This window comes from Mirounga leonina, unplaced genomic scaffold (assembly GCF_011800145.1).
Source record: "Mirounga leonina isolate KUSES-001 unplaced genomic scaffold, KU_Mleo_1.0 Mir_91, whole genome shotgun sequence".
In the NCBI taxonomy this organism is placed as follows: Eukaryota; Metazoa; Chordata; class Mammalia; order Carnivora; family Phocidae; genus Mirounga; species Mirounga leonina.
In genome coordinates, this window is record NW_023270839.1 from 8,802,299 (window position 1) to 8,820,651 (window position 18,353).

Consider the following 18,353-nt stretch of genomic DNA (forward strand, 5'->3'; position numbering starts at 1 on the left):
TCAGGTCTGCCTCATAGTCTGACAGTTCTTCCTGCCCCAAACTGCTTTTACCCCCTTTTCCTTTTATAGGCAGTTACTCCCCATTACAACTTTTGGAATCCTAATTCTGCCTTCCCATCTGCTTCTCGGAGTTTTCAACCTGTATTACTCATGAAAAAGGCCTAGATTCTATTGGCACATTTTCATCTTTCACAAACTCCTACTCCTGAGGCTCTGGTTACCATTACTGGAACTTGTTAGTAAATCAAGGAGTGTGTGTCTCCTGACCCGCAAGACACACTTCACTGGTATTACTCTCAATTAGACCCAACTTTGACTTTTCTTTTCCTTGTTTTTATCTAATGTTTAACTTTTTTTTTTTTTTTTAAGATTTTCTTTATTTATCTGACAGAGACACAGTGAGAGAGGGAACACAAGCAGGGGGAGTGGGAGAGGGAGAAGCAGGGGGAGTGGGAGAGGGAGAAGCAGGCTTCCTGCGGAGCAGAGAACCGGATGCAGGGCTTGGTCCCAGGACCCTGGGATCATGACCCGAGCCGAAGGCAGATGCTTAACGACTGAGCCACCCAGGTGCCCCAGTTTAACTTTTTTTTTTTAAGATTTATTTATTTAGGGGTGCCTGGGTGGCTCAGTTGTTAAGCGTCTGCCTTTGGCTCAAGTCATGATCTCAGGGTCCTGGGATCAAGCCCCACATTGGGCTCCCTGCTCGGCGGGAAGCCTGCTTCTCCCTCTCCCATTCCCCCTGCTTGTGTTCCTGCTCTCGCTATCTCTCTCTCTGTCAAATAAATAAATAAAATCTTTTTTAAAAAAGGTTTTATTTATTTATTTGAGAAAGAGCATGAGCAGGGGGGAAGGGCAGAGGGCGAGGGAAACAAGCAGACTACTCGCTGATCAGAGAGCCTGACTCTGGCTCGATCCCAGGACTCTGAGATCATGACCTGAGCCAAAATTAAGTGCCAGATGCCCAACTGACTGAGCCAACCAGGCACCTCTAACTTTTATTTTTTTGAGATTTTTTTTAAACTAATCTCTACATCCAACGTGGGGCTCGAACTCATATCCCTGAGATCAAGAGTCGCATGTTCTTCTGACTGAGCCAGCCAGGCGCCCCTCTAATGCTTAATTTAATAACAGATTGACTAACCCCAGTGGACATTTTGCTTTTGATCGTATAATAAAAATTGGGTAAGAAAAAAACTTAAGAGGGCGCCTGGGTGGCTCAGTCATTAAGCGTCTGCCTTCGGCTCGGGTCATGATCCCAGCATCCCGGGATCGAGCCCCGCATCGGGCTCTCTGCTCCGCAGGAAGCCTGCTTCTCCCTCTCCCTCTCCCCCTCCCCCTGCTTGTGTTCCTGCTCTCGCTATCTCTCTCTCTGTCAAATAAATAAATAAAATCTTTAAAAAAAAAGAAAAAGAAAAAAACTTAAGGAAAAAGCCATTTGACTAAAGAACAAGTAAGAAGTACAGTAGTATTTGGTCAGTATTGTGGATGTTTCAGTAATCCATTTGTTATGCAACAAACCATCCCAATACTTAGTATCTTAAACAATAATTATATAATTGCCTATGATTCCATGAATTGTCTAGGCAGGCCTCAGATAGGATGTCTTGTCTATGTTCCGTGTAGTGAGGGTTGAGCTCACTTGGGCAACTCTGATTTGGGCTGGAGGATCCAAGATGGCTTCATTCACTTTTGGCCCTTCAGCTGAGTGGCTGGAATGTTGGGGCCTCTTTCTTTATTGTCTTTTCATCCTGTGGGCCCCTTTCCCTTTCAAGTCTTTCAATCTCTAGGATATCTCTTTCTCTCTCTCAGGGTAAATGGGCTCCCATGATGGCCCAGGTCTGCAAGAAGGTAAAAGCAGTGCAAGCTGCAAGGCTCTTAAGGCCTAGACTCTGAAACTCAAAGAATATCACTTCTGCCACATTCTGTTGGCCGAACTAGTCAAAAGGCCTGCTCAGATCCAAGAGGAGAGAAAATAAGCTTTACCTCTTAAAAGGAAGAGTGGCAAAGTCACCCTGCATAAAGGCATATGGGATGGGAAGCATTGTGACTAACTCTAGAAACAGTCTACGACAGCAGATATGAAGAAAAGTTAAGAAATGTAGTGCATGCAGCACTCATCTGCTCACAACTAGGCTTGCACTATGTCTTGACTAGAAGAGGTCTGGCTAAGGTTCCTTTTCCTATGCACTGCTCAGGATTGTATGCAGACTGGCTAAGAGTGGGCAGAAAACTGGTCATGAGGAGTCTAGAAAGAATCCCCCTATAAGCAGAGCATGCTGAGTGGCCCTCCTGTGCTCCTAAAATTTGCCTGATTTACTAATGTAATAATTTACCCAAAGTGAATGTGAAAGCAAAGACTTCTGGAAGCTGCCCTTGATTTGGCTGACTTTCAGGAATATCTGTTCTACTTCTTTGGCTTCCTCTGTAGGTAAGGGGAGGCAATACAGGCCTTAGATATCTTGAATTCTACCAGAGACTGAATCTCTTCCACTAGAAAATCCTTCCTTTCCTAGACAAAAATGCTTATATTGTTTAGGGGTTAACCTATGGAATTCCATCTTCAAGATGAATCAACTCCTTTCTTCTACAAGGCTATGTCCAATACTCTTTTCTCCCCCAAGACTATTTAACTTAACTGCTATATGATTTCTATATATTTTATTTCTATATGTTAAGGATCTTGAACGAAAGTGATCTTATAACAAGTGAGGGATTCAGATTTGTGAACAATGAACTCTTAACAATTTTTTTAAAATGGATTTTAGGTTTTTGGGGTTTTTTTTAAAAGTATTTTATTTATTTGAGAGAGAGCACAGAGGGAGAGTGAGAGGGAGAAGCAGACTCCCCACTGGGTAGGGAGCCCAATGTGGGCCGAATCCCAGGACCTTGAGACCACTACCCGAGCTGAAGGCAGATGCCTAACTGAGCCACCCAGGCGCCCCTTAACAATTCTATAATATAGGTGTGCCTGGGTGGCTCAGTCAGTTAAGTGTGTGCCTTCAGCTCAGGTCATGATCCCAGGGTCCTGGGATTGAGCCCCAAGTTGGGCTCCCTGCTTAGCGGGAAGCCTGCTTCTTTCCCTCCCTCTGCTTATGCTCTCTCTCTGTCAGATAAAAAAAAAAATCTGTAATATAGCATTAATGGTATTATCTTACTTCAGGAATGATACATGTGTCTAAACATAGGGCCACACAGGATACATCCCAAACGAAAGTACAAAAGCATCCCTTGTCCACTTTCTTGGCAGTTGCTAGACCCAGGTCCTTAAAGGAAGCCAAAACCCTTAGGTAGAGCAGTCCCCTTCAGTAGTCTTCCATGATCTCATATCAGCCAACTTTTCCAAGAGTATTTCAGCTGAGGAAGATAGCATTTTCCTTTGAATTAAGTATAGTCCTGAGAATTAAATGTCCAGAGATACTCATGTGAGCCCATATACATTTCTGTGTCCTCTGCTTGAAGGCTCACATATAAAGTCATGCATCTCAAACAAACAAACAAACAAACAAACACACAAAGTTACACGTCTCAAAAGATGGTGTAAATTGCCTAGTAAGTATATTAAATTGAGAAAAAAGGTTGGAAATGAATATTTTGATCATTACTAAATCTTTGCTGAATAAATGGATGAAACTGCTACATTCCAATACACATACATCTTTCTTCTCAATAGCTCCCACTTCTCATATTCACCCATTCCTTTCCATTACTATCCATAACCAGCTTCTGAGTTAATTAAAGGCCCTATCACCAAACATGGCTGAAATAAGCTACTAACTGGGGTGCTTTGCAGGCTCCACTGGTAAAGCGTGTGACCCTTTAACAGTTTTTTTTTTTTTAAGATTTTATTTATTTATTTGACAGAGAGAGAGAGAGATCACAAGTAGGCAGGCAAGCAGGCAGAGGGAGAGGGAGAAGCAGGCTCCCTGCTGAGCATGGATCCCCATGCAGGAAGGCGGAAGCTCTATCCCAGGACACTGGGATCATGACCTGAGCCGAAGGCAGACGCTTAACCGACTGAGCCACCCAGGCACCCCAAGGGGTTTTGGGTTCAAGCCCCACCTTGGGCATAGAGCCTACTTTTAAAAAAAAAAGGCTACTGGGGCGCCTGGGTGGCTCAGTCGTTAGGCGTCTGCCTTCGGCTCAGGTCATGATCCCGGGGTCCTGGGATCCAGCCCCGCATCGGGCTCCCTGCTTGGCGGGAAGCCTGCTTCTCCCTCTCCCACTCCCCCTGCTTGTGTTCCCTCTCTCGCTGTGTCTCTCTCTGTCAAATAAATAAATAAAATCTTTAAAAAAAAAAAAAGGCTACTATTTTCCCTGTCTCTAAACTCTCCTTCCTCCCCATCTCAATCCAACTAGAACACTAGATTAATCTTTAAAGAGCTGCCTATTCACAAACCCTAAAGTGTTCCCTGCTGTATTCTGAATAAATTGTAACTTCTTTACTAAGGTAACATGTACCCTTTTCCATCCGGCCTCACATATGGAAACGTAAATGACCTCCTAAATTCTCTAATGTAATTCTCTTTGTTCTAGCAAACCAATCTGGATTGGCAGGATATACATCATGATTTCCTAACTCTAGATCTTTTCTTTTTATCATGTCCTCAGCCTGGAATTTTCTCCTATAGCTTCATCTGTTGAAGCCATAGCTGTCATTTCAATCCTGAACCTTTTTTATTTTAAGTAAGCTCCATCCCTTGATCCCAGGACCCGGCTGGGGAGGCAGATGCTCAACCGACTGAGTCTCCCAGGTGTCCCCAAATAAAATCTTAACAACAACAAAAAAGATATCTGCACCATCAGTCCTCCTCTTTTTCTTTTTTAAATAAATGTGGTTTTTAAAAAAAATTGAGAGAGGGGCAGGTGGTGGAGAGTGGGGGGAGGCAGAGAGAGAGGGGAGGGGAGAAGCAGACACCCTGTTGAACAGGGACCCAGCCATGTGGCTAGACACCAGGACCCTGGCCTCATGACCTGAACCTAAGGCAGATGCTTAACCAATTGAGCTACCCAGGAGCCCCAGTCCTCCTTCTCTTTCAAAGGAGGGCACCTCCAGGCACACACCTATAGACTGTAAACCAATGTAATAGCTGTATCTCTTTTTTTTTTTTTTAAGATTTTATTTATTTGACACAGAGAGAGACAGCGAGAGAAGGAACACAAGCAGGGGGAGCGGGAGAGGGAGAAGCAGGCTTCCCGCAGAGCAGGGATTCCCCACGCAGGGCTGGATTCCAGTGCCCTGGGATCACGACCTGAGCTGAAGGCAGAAACTTAACGACTGAGCCACCCAGGCGCCGCCTAATAGCTGTATCTTTATAAATGAATGCATGAAAACATAAAATGGCAACACCTACAGCAGAAAAGGTATGTTAGTATCTAACTGTCAAAAGGAATTAGTTGTCCTTCATTTTAAAAATCTGTACCACTGGGGCACCTGACTGGCTCAGTCAGTGGAGCATACAACTCTTGATCTCCATGTGGTGAGTTCAAGCCCCATATGGGGTGTAGAGATTACTTAAACATAAAATCTTTTTTTTTAATTTTTTTTTATTTTTTTTAAGATTTTATTTACTTGCGAGAGAGAGAATGAGAGACAGAGAGCATGAGAGGGAGGAGGGTCAGAGGGAGGAGCAGACTCCCCGCCGAGCAGGGAGCCCGATGGGGGACTGGAGCCCGATGCGGGACTCGATCCCGGGACTCCAGGATCATGACCTGAGCCGAAGGCAGTCGCTTAACCAACTGAGCCACCCAGGCGCCCTTAAAAATAAAATCTTTTAAAAATAAATAAAAATCTGTACTACACTTGCTGCTCTATTAGTGCTGTCTTAACACCTTGGGTCAACTCCTTACATCAACAAGGCCGCGTGCGCCTCTTTAAGCAACATGGCTGTTCTGCCAGGCACTAATATGGAAACCACAGCTTCACAGCGCCCGGAAGAACGGGGGCGCTCCTATTAAAAATATTTCCGCCATCCTGCCAACACCTAAGGTGGCTCTCATTTGAGCTTCAAAGCGAGCGGGAAACGGAAAAGGACTTCCCGGCTAGCGCATTACCCGGAACTCTTTCCCGTTAGCCCGGGGGTGTCCGCGGGGGGATTGGAGATTTCCTGCGGCTGGGCTGGGAGGTGCTAGTCCACCGCGCCTGATTCGAGACGTGTCCCGGCTGAGAGACTGGGATGTCGGACACGTGGAGTTCCATCCAGGCCCACAAAAAGCAGCTGGACTCGCTGCGAGAGAGGCTGCAGCGGAGGCGGAAGCAGGACTCGGGGCACTTGGGTGAGGCGCGGGGCTGTCCGGGCCGAGGGTTAGCCAGGGAGGGCGGGAGGGAACCCTGGAGAAAAAGAGCTTCCAAGCCAGCACCCTTGCCCAAGCGGCCATTTCTTTAGTACCTGGCACATCAGTACTCTCCTCTTCACCTCAGCACACAGACGTTTCGTCCTCCTGTGCGTAGTCGCAGTTCCGTTCCACCCCGGGCCTTGGTTCACTCCTCCAGTTCACTTTCTTGGGACAGGAGCCTGGTCCCCAGCGCCCCACCCCACCCTCGTCCGCTTGGCAGAGTCCTCTTAAGTCTGCGGGAACGTCGCCTTTGCTAGGCCTCTCAGCCCCCCGTCCCTTGAAACAGTTAAGCCCCCCCCCCTTTTTTTTGCTCCTGTGGCGCTTTGTTCTTCCGTTATAGCGACTGCTTTGTAGTGGTCGTTTCTTTGCCACTGTAGCCACCGTGAGAACACGGACCGAAACTTTATATCCACAGTGACCAGCTCAGGGACCCTCACAGAGTTGCTAAATGAGTAGAAGAAATGGTATCGTCTTAGCCATCTGCGTCCCAAGCAGAAACCTGAAAATATTTGTTTTATGTTTTTAAACTTTTTCTCCCCTCCCGTTGCCCCCTGTGTCACAAAACTTGAAGGAACCTCAAATGATTGTCCAGTTTTATCTACCCTTATCCCCAGCACAAGCCCTGGGTTATTTAAGGCAAATCAGTTACAAAGATCTACAAGGAGAGTGAATCCATACCATCCTTGTGGTAGTTTGTTCCAATGTTTATTAGTATACTAGAGTCCATCTCTAAATCTTGTCTTGGTACATATCAGGTCCATGTGCTCATGTTCTGGCCCCTGGAACCTAGAAGATGTTCTGTCAGGACTTTGACACCATAATAAACAAACATCTGTTAAGTATTTACAGTGTGCCTAACAAAAAATGGACAAAGATAAGTAACATATTGTCTCTGCTCTCAGGGAGTTTAAAATTTAGGGGGGATAAAGGATTGGTGCTTATAAAAAAAATTCAGATGCTTATAAAAAATCCAGAACTATGACATGATACATGTAAAATGCTGAATGAATGAATCCAAAATAAGTATAGACAGGGAAGGGAAAAGTAACAAGAGTTGGCTTTATTTGCAAAGGCAACATGAGTTAGCACTTGTGATTTGATCTTGATGGCTACATAGGACTTAGATAATTAAAGAGAAGTTAAGAGGGCAGGGCAAGTAGAGGAAGAAGAAGTACAAGTCCTATGATCGGAGTTCAATTAGTAGTCGATTTTAAGTTCCATTTCACTTTTCCATGGTAATAACCACACTTTGGTATTAACCAAACTTCGTGCCATGTGCAAACCTAACTATTAAGAGTGTCGATACTTCAGTTTCTTGCTAAGCATGTTTAATAATTTTGACAACAAGATTGTATTCTCCCTTGAATGTAAATATTCTTTTTTTTTCTTTTTTTGGATATAAATATTTCTTGACTTAATCTCTTGACCCACTTAATATATGGTTAAGATTCCTAGTACATCTGCCTAAAGAATATGGTTAAGACTTACATAAAAATATTTTTAAGGTTGTGCTTAAACATGTATTGTCTTCTGGCCCAGAGCTTTGGCTCGCCCATCTGGTACTGTGGGAGTAGATAGAGATAGAACACAAAATAAACCAGCGTATCACTGTTCTTTCTTTGAATTATTTTGGTTATTCCAAAGAACCTATTTCTTTGAGCATTAGGATTCTTAGGAAAACATGAGACATACTCTATTAGTTTATTAATCAAGTTTCCATGTAAGAATAACCAAAGGCTTACTAATAATTTAGATCATTCCATTCTTTTCTCACAGGAAATAAAAATTTTCTTACTACCTCTTGGTTTTTATAGCATTACTGAAATCTGATACTTAATTGTTTACTACAAAGCTCAGTGAGAAAAGACAAGGATATTAAGTGAACTAAAATGTATCCATATCATTAATGAATGCAAATACCATGGACAAAGAATCATTGGGAGACTTTCCTTAGTTTGGCATTTTTAAAGTACATTTTTTTTTTCCCAATAGGTTTATGGCCTTCATGGTAGTGATGGTTTCATGGTGTGTAACCTTATTTCCAAACTCATCAAGTTATATCTGTTAAGTATATTCAGCTCTTTACATGTCAGTCATACCTTAAAGTGGTTTGTTTGTTTATTTAATTAATTAATTTATTATTACTTTTTTAGGTCTTTATTTTTTTAAAGATGTATTTAGAGAGAGAGGGCCTGCCAACGAGTGGGGGGAGAGGCAAAGGGAGAGAATCTTCTAGCGGACTCCCCGCTGAGCACGTGGCCTGATGTGGGGCTTGATCTGATGACCCATGAGATCATGACCTGAGCCAAAACCAAGGGTTGGATGCTTAATCTACTGAGCCACCCTGGTGCCATAGCCGTTTTTTAATAAACAAAATAAAGCTCATATTAATGGCAGCAGGATATGTAAGGTACCTGGCACAAAGTTTGAACATGAATTAAGGGGGAGGGGTAACGGATAATTTATGGCTTACCTAAAATACTAAAAATTTCAGAGCTGCATAACAAAGGACCTGTATCCTGGGTATTGACTTAAAACTTACCCACATCTTCCTTTAGCCCCATTTTCTGTTAACAGTGTCTTTGGTTTAGTAGCTAATATGATTTACTCCCTTTGGCATACTGTAGGAGTTAAAGATATATAATGAGTTATATCAGTATATAATGTATAAAACAAATAAATATATGTATAATGAGTTATATCAGTGTATAATAATGAGCTACATCAGTATATAATATATAGAACAATTTGTGGGGGGTGCCTGGGCGGCTCAGTTGTTAGGCATCTGCCTTCTTCGGCTTAGGTCATGATCCCAGGGTTCTGGGATCGAGCCCCACATCGGGCTCCCTGCTCAGCTGGAAGCCTCCTTCTCCCTCTCCCTCTGCAGCTCCCCCTGCTTGTGCTCGCTCTCTCTGTCAAATAAATAAATTAAAAAAAAAAAAATTTTGGGGTGTAATGCCTGAAATCCTAATTTTAAAGATTTTATTTATTTATTTGAGAGAGAGCATGTGCGCAGGTGCATGAGAGCATGAGCGGGGAGGGGCAGACGGAGAGGGAGAAGCACTCCCTGCTGAGCAGGGAGACTGAGGTGGGGCTCCATCCCAGGACCCTGAGATCATGACCTGAGCCGAAGGCAGATGCTTAACTGACTGAGCCACCCAGGCCCCCCCTGAAATCCTGAAATCCTAATCTTTTTTTTTTTTTAAGATTTCATTTATTTGTCAGAGAAAGAGAGCACTTGCACGCACACAAACGGGGGCGGAGCACAAGCAGGGGGAGACGCAGGCAGAGGGAGAAGCAGGCTTCCCACTGAGCAAGGAGCCTGATGCAGGACTCAATCTCAGGACCCTGGGATCATGACCAGAGCCAAAGGCAGGCACTTAACCAACTAAGCCACCCAGGCATCCCTGAAATCCTAATTTTATTTTATTTTTTTAAAAGATATTTATTTATTTGAGAGAGAGAGACAGGGATAGCGACAGAAATATGCTTGTGCTATTAGAGAAGCAGGCTCTCCACTGAGCAGGGAGCTCAACGTGGGGCTTGATCCCAGGACCCTGAGATCATGGCCTGATCCGAAGGCAGGCTCTTAACCAACTGAGCCACCAGGCGCCCTTGAAATCCTAGTTTTAGAATACCTTGTTTCTTCTGCCTTAAAAATGATACTTATTATTGATTGTGCTTCAGTTGCTTAATGAAGGAAGTTTTTGGTTACTTCAAAATATTTTAAAACTTGACTGATTTTAAAAAAAAAGTTCAGAGTTTTATCTCAGTGTAAATTGTAATTGGGGTATTTTAGCTCAAGTTTATTAGACTCCTAGAATCTCTGAGTTGCAAGGACTTCAGTAGTCATCATTCAATCCTGTTCAGTGCAGAAATTTTGCCTGTAGTCTTCCAAGTAAGCTAAATAATAACTGTCACTTATATTTCTTACATATTTTTAGCTTGGGTCCGTTGCTCTTGAATTCTTTTTCGTCCCGACCTTGAAAGTGCTTCAGGGATCTCCATGTATACAGTACCTCTTTGCCAAACAAAACAAGGAACTTGTATGAGTTCATCTGGCAAATGTTCTACTCTAAGATTCAGCAGAACATAAAGGAATCATAAGCAAAGTGAACAAAGTTCTGTCAGTTATTTTTTTTTTTAAAGATTTTATTTATTTACTTGACAGAGAGAGTGAGAGAGGGAACACAAGCAGGGGGAGTGGGAGAGGGAGAAGCAGGCTTCCCACTGAGCAGGGAGCCCGATGCGGGGCTCGATCCCAGGACCCTGGGATCATGACCTGAGCTGAAGGCAGACGCTTAACGACTGAGCTGCCCAGGCACCCCAGTTCTGTCAGTTATTTAACATTTCCAGCTAGTATGGTATTGTGGAGTCTGTTTTCCAAATAGGGTGTAACTTATTTTCATAAAATGTAACTGTTCCAGCAAGGTGTTTGATATAGTTCAGCTCCGTTTTCCTTGGAATTTGTGAGTCAAATTTTACTAAAGTCAATTCCATTAGAGTAAAAATGTTTTTTAAGTAACCAAAATATTTCTAAATGTAAACTAATGACCCACTCATATCTTAAAATATTTAACAGAATTCTGATACAAGTCCTGAGTTAAATATTTCATTTTTTTTTTTTTAAGATTTATTTATTTATTTATTTGACACAGAGAGAGAAACAGGGAGAGAGGGAACACAAGCAGGGGGAGTGGGAGAGGGAGAAGCAGGCTTCCCGCTGAGCAGAGAGCCCTATTCGGGGCTCTATCCCAGGACCCTGGGATCATGACCTGAGCCGAAGGCAGACGCTTAACGACTGAGCCACCCAGGCGCCCCGTATTTTATTTTTTTAAGATTTTATTTATTTGTGAGAGAGAGAGCGAGTGAGAGAGAGCACAAGTGGGGGGAGGAGCAGAGGAAGAAGCAGACTCCCCACTAAGCAGGGAGCCAGACGAGGGGCTCAGTCCCAGGGCCCTGGGACCATGACCCAAGCCGAAGGCAGACGCTTAACTGACTGAGCTACCCAGGTGCCCTTCTGCAGAATTTTATAAAATTTTTGTGTTTTGAGTGTTAGAGGTCACATTCTAGGGACACCTGGCTGGCTCAGGCAATAGAGCGCACAACTCTTGATCTTGGGCTTGTAAGTTTGAGCCCTATGTTGGGTGTAGAGATTACTTAAAGACAAAATCTTTAAAAATAAAGAAAAAGGTCCTATTCTAATCCTCAATACTGTCATTTTACATATCCTCTGATGTCCAGTGGCCTTGATTCTTTAAAATTCAAACTCCATTCCTCAGAAGAGCTGATCACAGCTTAGGTTGTTGAAAATATCTCTGGCTTTAAAATTTGGGTTGATTATTATTTAAAAGATTTTTTTTAAAGGTTTATTTATTTATTAGAGAGAGAGCACGTATGTGCAAGCAAGCTGGGGGAGGGGCAGAGGGAGAGAGAAACTCTTTAGCAGATTCCCCACTGAGCTCGGAGCCCACCACGGGGCTCAAACTCAGGATCTTGAGATCATGACCTGAGGTGAAATGAAGAGTTGGGATGCTTAACCACCCAGGCGCCCCTAAATTTGGGTTGATTATTTCAGTTGTCATTTAGAGTGACTGAAGGGAGGTGGTATGGACATTTAAATCTACCATGCTGGGCGCCTGGGTGGCTCAGTTGGTTAAGCGACTGCCTTCGGCTCAGGTCATGATCCTGGAGTCCCTGGATCGAGTCCCGCATCGGGCTCCCTGCTTGGCAGGGAGTCTGCTTCTCCCTCTGACCCTCCCGACCCTCCCCCCTCTCATGTGCTCTCTCTCTGTCTCTCCCTCTCAAATAAATAAATAAAATCTTTAAAAATAAAAAAAATAAATCTACCATGCTGCTAATTTCCTTTGAACCACAGCAGGGACTGGAATTAGGAAAATACCTCTTACTCAGTAGAGAAAAGGTAAGTGGTTCCCAGAAAATCCAGGATTATCTTGGCAAAGCAGTGAATGCTTGAGTATGATTGAGGAAAGGTGATCTAGTGCTAAATTTGGTCAGAGAATTCTCTGCATGAAATGAAAGTACATGCTGTGAATGTTGGAGAATTTGACTCCTGAGGAGTGTCTAGACAGACCTACAGTGGTTGCCCTTTATAATTTTCTTCACTTTTCTTCACTCCTAGATCTACGAAATCCAGAGGCAGCACTGTCTCCCACCTTCCGCAGTGACAGCCCAGTGCCTACTGCACCCACTTCTGGTGGCCCTAAGCCCAGCACAGCTTCAGCAGTTCCTGAACTAGCTACAGACCCCGAGTTAGAGAAGAAATTGTTACACCACCTTTCTGATCTGGCCTTAACATTGCCCACTGATGCTGTGTCCATCCGTCTTGCCATCTCCACGGTAATGATCTGATAAGACAGGGTTGGGATATACCACTTCTTCACTTCAGTTCATTGTCAGTGTCTTATTGCCTTTCCCTCCCCTCCTTCCCTAGCCAGATGCCCCTGCCACTCAAGATGGGGTAGAAAGCCTCCTACAGAAGTTTGCAGCTCAGGAGTTGATTGAGGTAAAACGAGGTCTCTTACAAGATGACGCACATCCCACTCTTGTGACTTATGCTGATCATTCCAAGCTCTCTGCTATGATGGGTGCTGTGGCAGAAAAGAAGGGCCCTGGGGAGGTAACAGGGACTATCACAGGGCAGAAGCGGCGTGCAGAGCAGGACTCAACCACAGTAGCTGCCTTTGCTAGCTCTTTGGCCTCTGGCCTGGCCTCTACAGCATCAGAAGCAGCCAAGGAGCCAACCAAGAAATCAAGGAAACATGCTGCCTCAGATGTTGATCTGGAGATAGAGAGCCTTCTGAACCAACAGTCTACTAAGGAACAACAGAGTAAGAAGGTAGGGGTAGATGGAAATGCTTTCACACATATACTTTGTTTTTTTTTAAGATTTTATTTTTTTAGTATTTTTTATTTTTTTTATTTTTAGATTTTATTTATTTGACAGAGAGACACAGCGAGAGAGGGAACACAAGCAGAGGGAGTGGGAGAGGGAGAAGCAAGCTTCCCGCTGAGCAGGGAGCCCGATGCGGGGCTCGATCCTAGGACCCTGGGATCATGACCTGAGCTGAAAGCAGACGCTTAACGACTGAGCCACCCAGGCGCCCCTTAAAGATTTTATTTTTAATAATCTCTACACCCATTGTGGGGCTCAGACTTACAACCCCAAGATCAAGAGTTGAATGCTCTACCAACTGAGCCAACCCGGCACTCCTCACATATACACTTTGAATTACAGCTTTGGTTGGGAGGGATTTACCCCTAGGGCAAGGAGCAGTTCTTAGGGTTGAGGGTTTAGAATAGTGGTTGTCAACTGGGGATTATTTTTCCCCACTTCCTTCCCCCGGAGAACATTTAGCAGTGTCTGAAGACATTGTGGTTGTCGCAACACAGGGTCGTGCTACAGGCATCTACTGGGTAGAGGCAAGCGATACTGTTAAGCATCCTACAATCATAGTAGGATAATCCCCACACGACAAAGAATTACTTTCCCCAAATGTCAATAATGCCAATGTTGAGAAACTCCGATTTTGAGAATGTCTGTCATTGGAAGAATCATCAGGTAAAAGGAAGAGGAACCCAAATATAGGAATAGAGGGAGATGAATGGAGATGAATACTGGAAGGTAGTTACCATGGACCATTAATTAGGGAAACTGATAATTAACCAATGTGAATTGGCAGTTAACTGGTTCTGAATATAAATAATGGACTCACATGAATTCTTACCTATTTGCTACTTCTAGATGTGTAAATATGAACAAGTTAAATTTAACTTCTCTTGAGCCTTAGTCTTCTCATCTCTAAAGTGAGGATAACCAGAGTACCCTCCCTTACAGAACTGTTGCATAGACTCAGCTAAACAGTAAAGTGCTTAGTACTTACTGTGTCTTGGTTATGTAAATATAAGTGGTTTTGGTGGGAAGGATTGCTTTCCTGGGGAGGGGAGGTTAACTTAATGCTCAGCAGTAGGAACCAGGCTTCTTATATTTTAATTCCATCCCAAATGCAGATCTGTAAGAAAGGACTGAACCCATGATAAATCTCCTAGAACTCCCAATTTTCCCGTATTAGGTTAGCTCATTCACCTCTTACAACAGGACATTGTCAAGTAGAATTTAGGGAGGTGGTTTAGGGCTCATTTTATCTGCAAACCCTTTTAAGTCTAAGGCTTCTTTTGTCACAGGTCAGTCAGGAGATCCTAGAGCTATTAAATACAACAACAGCCAAGGAACAGTCCATTGTTGAAAAGTTTCGCTCACGAGGTCGGGCCCAAGTACAAGAGTTCTGTGACTATGGAACCAAGGAGGAGTGTATGAAAGCCAGTGATGCTGACCGGCCCTGCCGCAAGCTGCACTTCAGGTGTCTTGGGAGGGAGAGAGGTGGGGTGGGGCTCCCAGACGCACTCATTCCTTTTCAGCACATTTCTTCCAGTCCCTGGGGTTCTGTCTTTGATCCTGTCATTAAATGGTTTTAATGATTTGTCTTAGACCTCCAGATTCTGAAGGTGTACTTTCAGAAGTAGTGTTCTGTGGGAGAGAATACAGACTGCACTCCCAAACAGATGTGAGATTTTTTTAAATAATGTCCCTTTCTTCTTGCATTAGCAAGGCATCTCTGTCTCTGAGGCCCAGTAAAAGTTAAAGTTCTCTGGAAGGATGATCTTAGGAGAAGTAGGAACTTGGGCTCGAAGGCCAGTGTTTTATTCAGCTCTAACCAGCAAGCCCTTTTTCCTGTCCTAAGAAAGTTGTCTTTGCTCAGAGAGGAATTAAATTCTTCTTTAGTGTGAATTATGGATTTCCATGTTACCTGCTTCCTTTCTCTGAAAACTCTTGGAGGAAGCTCTAAAGATAAAATTAGGAGAGGGTAATAAAAGAAAATTTTGAAACAGTTTGGAACTTGAACTATGGGATCTGACTCTGGAACACCATCTTGATTCTCATTCTCCCTTTTTATTTTCCCAGACGAATCATCAATAAACACACTGATGAGTCATTAGGTGACTGCTCTTTCCTTAACACATGTTTCCACATGGATACCTGCAAATATGTTCACTATGAAATTGATGCTTGCATGGATTCTGAGGCTCCTGGGAGCAAAGACCATACACCTAGCCAGGAGCTTGCTCTTACACAGAGTGTTGGAGGTGACTCCAGTGCAGATCGACTCTTTCCTCCTCAGGTACCTGTCCGCTCAGAAAACTTATTTCAGCTTAGAGACTTATATCTGAGTAGGGCAGCCATACATGTAGGAAAGCAGGCATAATCAGCAGTCTATCTTATGGATTGGGAATGGTGTGGGATATACATATTTATAATGGAATAGGAAAATCAAATGGAAAAGAGGGACTGGGGCCATGAATCTGAGAGTGAAGGAAGGGAAGATGACCAAATACCACCTTATGCAGTGGATCTGTTGTGATATCCGCTACCTGGACGTCAGTATCTTGGGCAAGTTTGCAGTTGTGATGGCTGACCCACCCTGGGATATTCACATGGAGCTGCCCTATGGGACCCTGACAGATGATGAGATGCGCAGGCTCAACATACCAGTACTGCAGGATGATGGCTTTCTCTTCCTCTGGGTCACAGGCAGGTAATGCAGTTCAAAGATATGTAGGTATGGGCAGATATAGTACAGAGTGAGTACTGGGTGGGAATAAAATCCTGGGTTTTCCTAGCCCTGCTATTAACTGTATGACTATGTCAGCCTTTTTTGCTACTGAGACCTACTGCCTGTATATAACACAAATGATACTTGAATTCTATTTAACTTTACATCTGTTCCTTATGAAAGGTAAGGCCATTGAGAATAGATACTATTTTATGTTTTCATTCTTAGATCCATCCTGTTGCCCTAACGGTGTCTTGCATGTAAATGTTCACTGAATGTCTACTGAAAACATTTCGGTATCTTGAAGAGATAAAAAATACGGACATGAAAGCAGCTGTTTAACCCTTTTCTTTTTAGGGCCATGGAGTTGGGCAGAGAATGTCTGAACCTCTGGGGGTAAGTAGTGATCATTGTGTTGCTTTCTACTGAAGGAAATAGAAATGTAATAGCTGTAGTTGAGATGTGTTCTCTTCTCCCAGAGTATTCCCTGTGAGTCCTTTCCTCTGTAGAGTAGATGGTACTACCCCTAAACTGTGAAAGCCGGATTAAAGCTCTAGTTCTCTATCTTATGTCCCACAGTTATGAACGGGTAGATGAAATTATCTGGGTGAAGACAAATCAACTGCAGCGCATCATTCGGACAGGCCGTACAGGTCACTGGTTGAACCACGGGAAGGAACACTGCTTGGTGAGCAACACTGGGGCCCAGTTCAATAGGTGGAGCAGAAAGAGGAATTGTTGGACTTACTGAGAAAAAGTTCAAATGCTGGGGGTTCCATAAGGTAATCTGTTCTCTGTGGTGAGCAGGTTGGTGTCAAAGGAAATCCCCAAGGCTTCAACCAGGGCCTGGATTGCGATGTGATCGTAGCTGAGGTATGTGCTTCCCCAGGCATCCAAACCTTCCACATTATTCAAGTCAGGTGTATTCCAGGTTCTCTCATTTGATCATAAATATAAATGGAAAGGGCTAGACTTGCAATCTTTGGTAACTTAAAAGTAACTAGAGCCTTGCTTTCCTAGGTTCGTTCTACCAGTCATAAACCAGATGAAATCTATGGCATGATTGAGAGACTATCCCCTGGCACTCGCAAGATTGAGTTATTTGGACGACCACACAATGTGCAGCCCAACTGGTAAGGCGAACATAGTAGCCCTCCTGTTTATGGTCAAGGATGGCTGTTAGTAGAGCTTTACCTCATATTTCAGTAGTTTAAAAATGGGCTTTAGAGGATTCAGAAGCCACCCAAGCTTGTATTTAAACTGTTTTATGGGGCTTTGCAACATTCACTGGAGACCCAACAGATTTTAAGACCCAAATCACTGCTCTCTAAAGGGTATCCACTAAAGATTTTCCTCAGTTATTCTATGGGATGTATTGAAATCTGCCCCCTGGTGGTTAAGAATCCATTTACTGTCAACAGTTTCAGTATCTTTCATACTGTTAGTAGAGCTTTGGAAGACATGTTGCTAGCATTTTTTTATCCAAAGAATACTCATTGGCAGCAACTTTGTGAAGTACGCCTGGTTAGCTCTCTGTTATTAACCCTTAAGTAATACAGAGCCAGCCTGTTTTAACACCAAAATCTACCCAATTCCTAACCAGTCATACTACCAAATACTATTCTAATATTAAGGTCTTCTTAAAAGAATTGGCATGAATATTAGATGAGATGATAGGCAGCCTTAATAAAAGGTAAGCATCTTTTAACAATATTAAGCCTTTTAATTCCAGGATTTTTGGTTTGCCCCTTCTTTATCTTTACTTCAGGATCACCCTTGGAAACCAACTGGATGGGATCCACCTACTAGACCCAGATGTGGTTGCCCGGTTCAAGCAAAGGTATCCAGATGGTATCATCTCTAAACCTAAAAATCTGTAGAAGCACTTCCTTACAGAGCTAAGCACCTACAGCCATGGCTCTGTAGGCTGCACCTGAAGAGTAATATTTGTACAATAGTTTTTCTTCCTTATTTAAATAAAAGTTTGTATTGTAGTTGGGATTTCAAGGTCAAAATCTGGCTCTGCCACTTAAAATTGTGTGATCTCGTGCACCTTATCTCTCAGTAGGATTTCTTACATGTAAGCTGGGAATATGCTACCTACCTCACTGGGTTGTTGTAAGGTTCAAACTAAATGAGTGCATGGAAAACATTAAAATGTTGATTATACTATATAGGATCAAAGTGATTAGCAGTTAGTACTACATGAATGTCGTAATCAAGAAGGGGGGTTCTCTGGGACAGCTATTTCTCAAGGTAAGATTTGATTTCACTTAAGGTTATCATCATTAGGGCTAACATGCTCTAAATATTTGTTTACCCTTTCACAACTATGTGGCTTTGCTTGTCTTTTTTTTTTTAGCTTATTTGCAAGAAAAATGAGATAAG

The 18,353-nt window shown here is 43.3% G+C and overlaps 1 protein-coding gene across 2 annotated transcripts; it reads left to right on the top strand.

The window, feature by feature from the left end:
- The first annotated feature begins 5,960 nt into the window (after positions 1-5,960).
- On the top strand, positions 5,961-17,980 carry METTL3 (methyltransferase like 3). Of its 2 annotated transcripts, none has more exons than XM_034994509.1 (11): positions 5,961-6,273; positions 12,476-12,693; positions 12,788-13,192; positions 14,539-14,714; positions 15,317-15,533; positions 15,760-15,947; positions 16,323-16,361; positions 16,545-16,653; positions 16,773-16,838; positions 16,986-17,098; positions 17,734-17,980. In XM_034994509.1, exons 1-11 carry the CDS (start codon positions 6,174-6,176, stop codon positions 17,843-17,845), a joined length of 1,743 nt encoding a protein of 580 aa, XP_034850400.1. In that variant the 5' UTR covers positions 5,961-6,173; the 3' UTR covers positions 17,846-17,980. The 2 variants fall into 2 exon arrangements, with proteins under 2 accessions (XP_034850400.1, XP_034850401.1); XM_034994510.1 differs by having other exon boundaries at positions 6,033-6,273; positions 12,788-12,859.
- Positions 17,981-18,353: the final 373 nt, after the last annotated feature.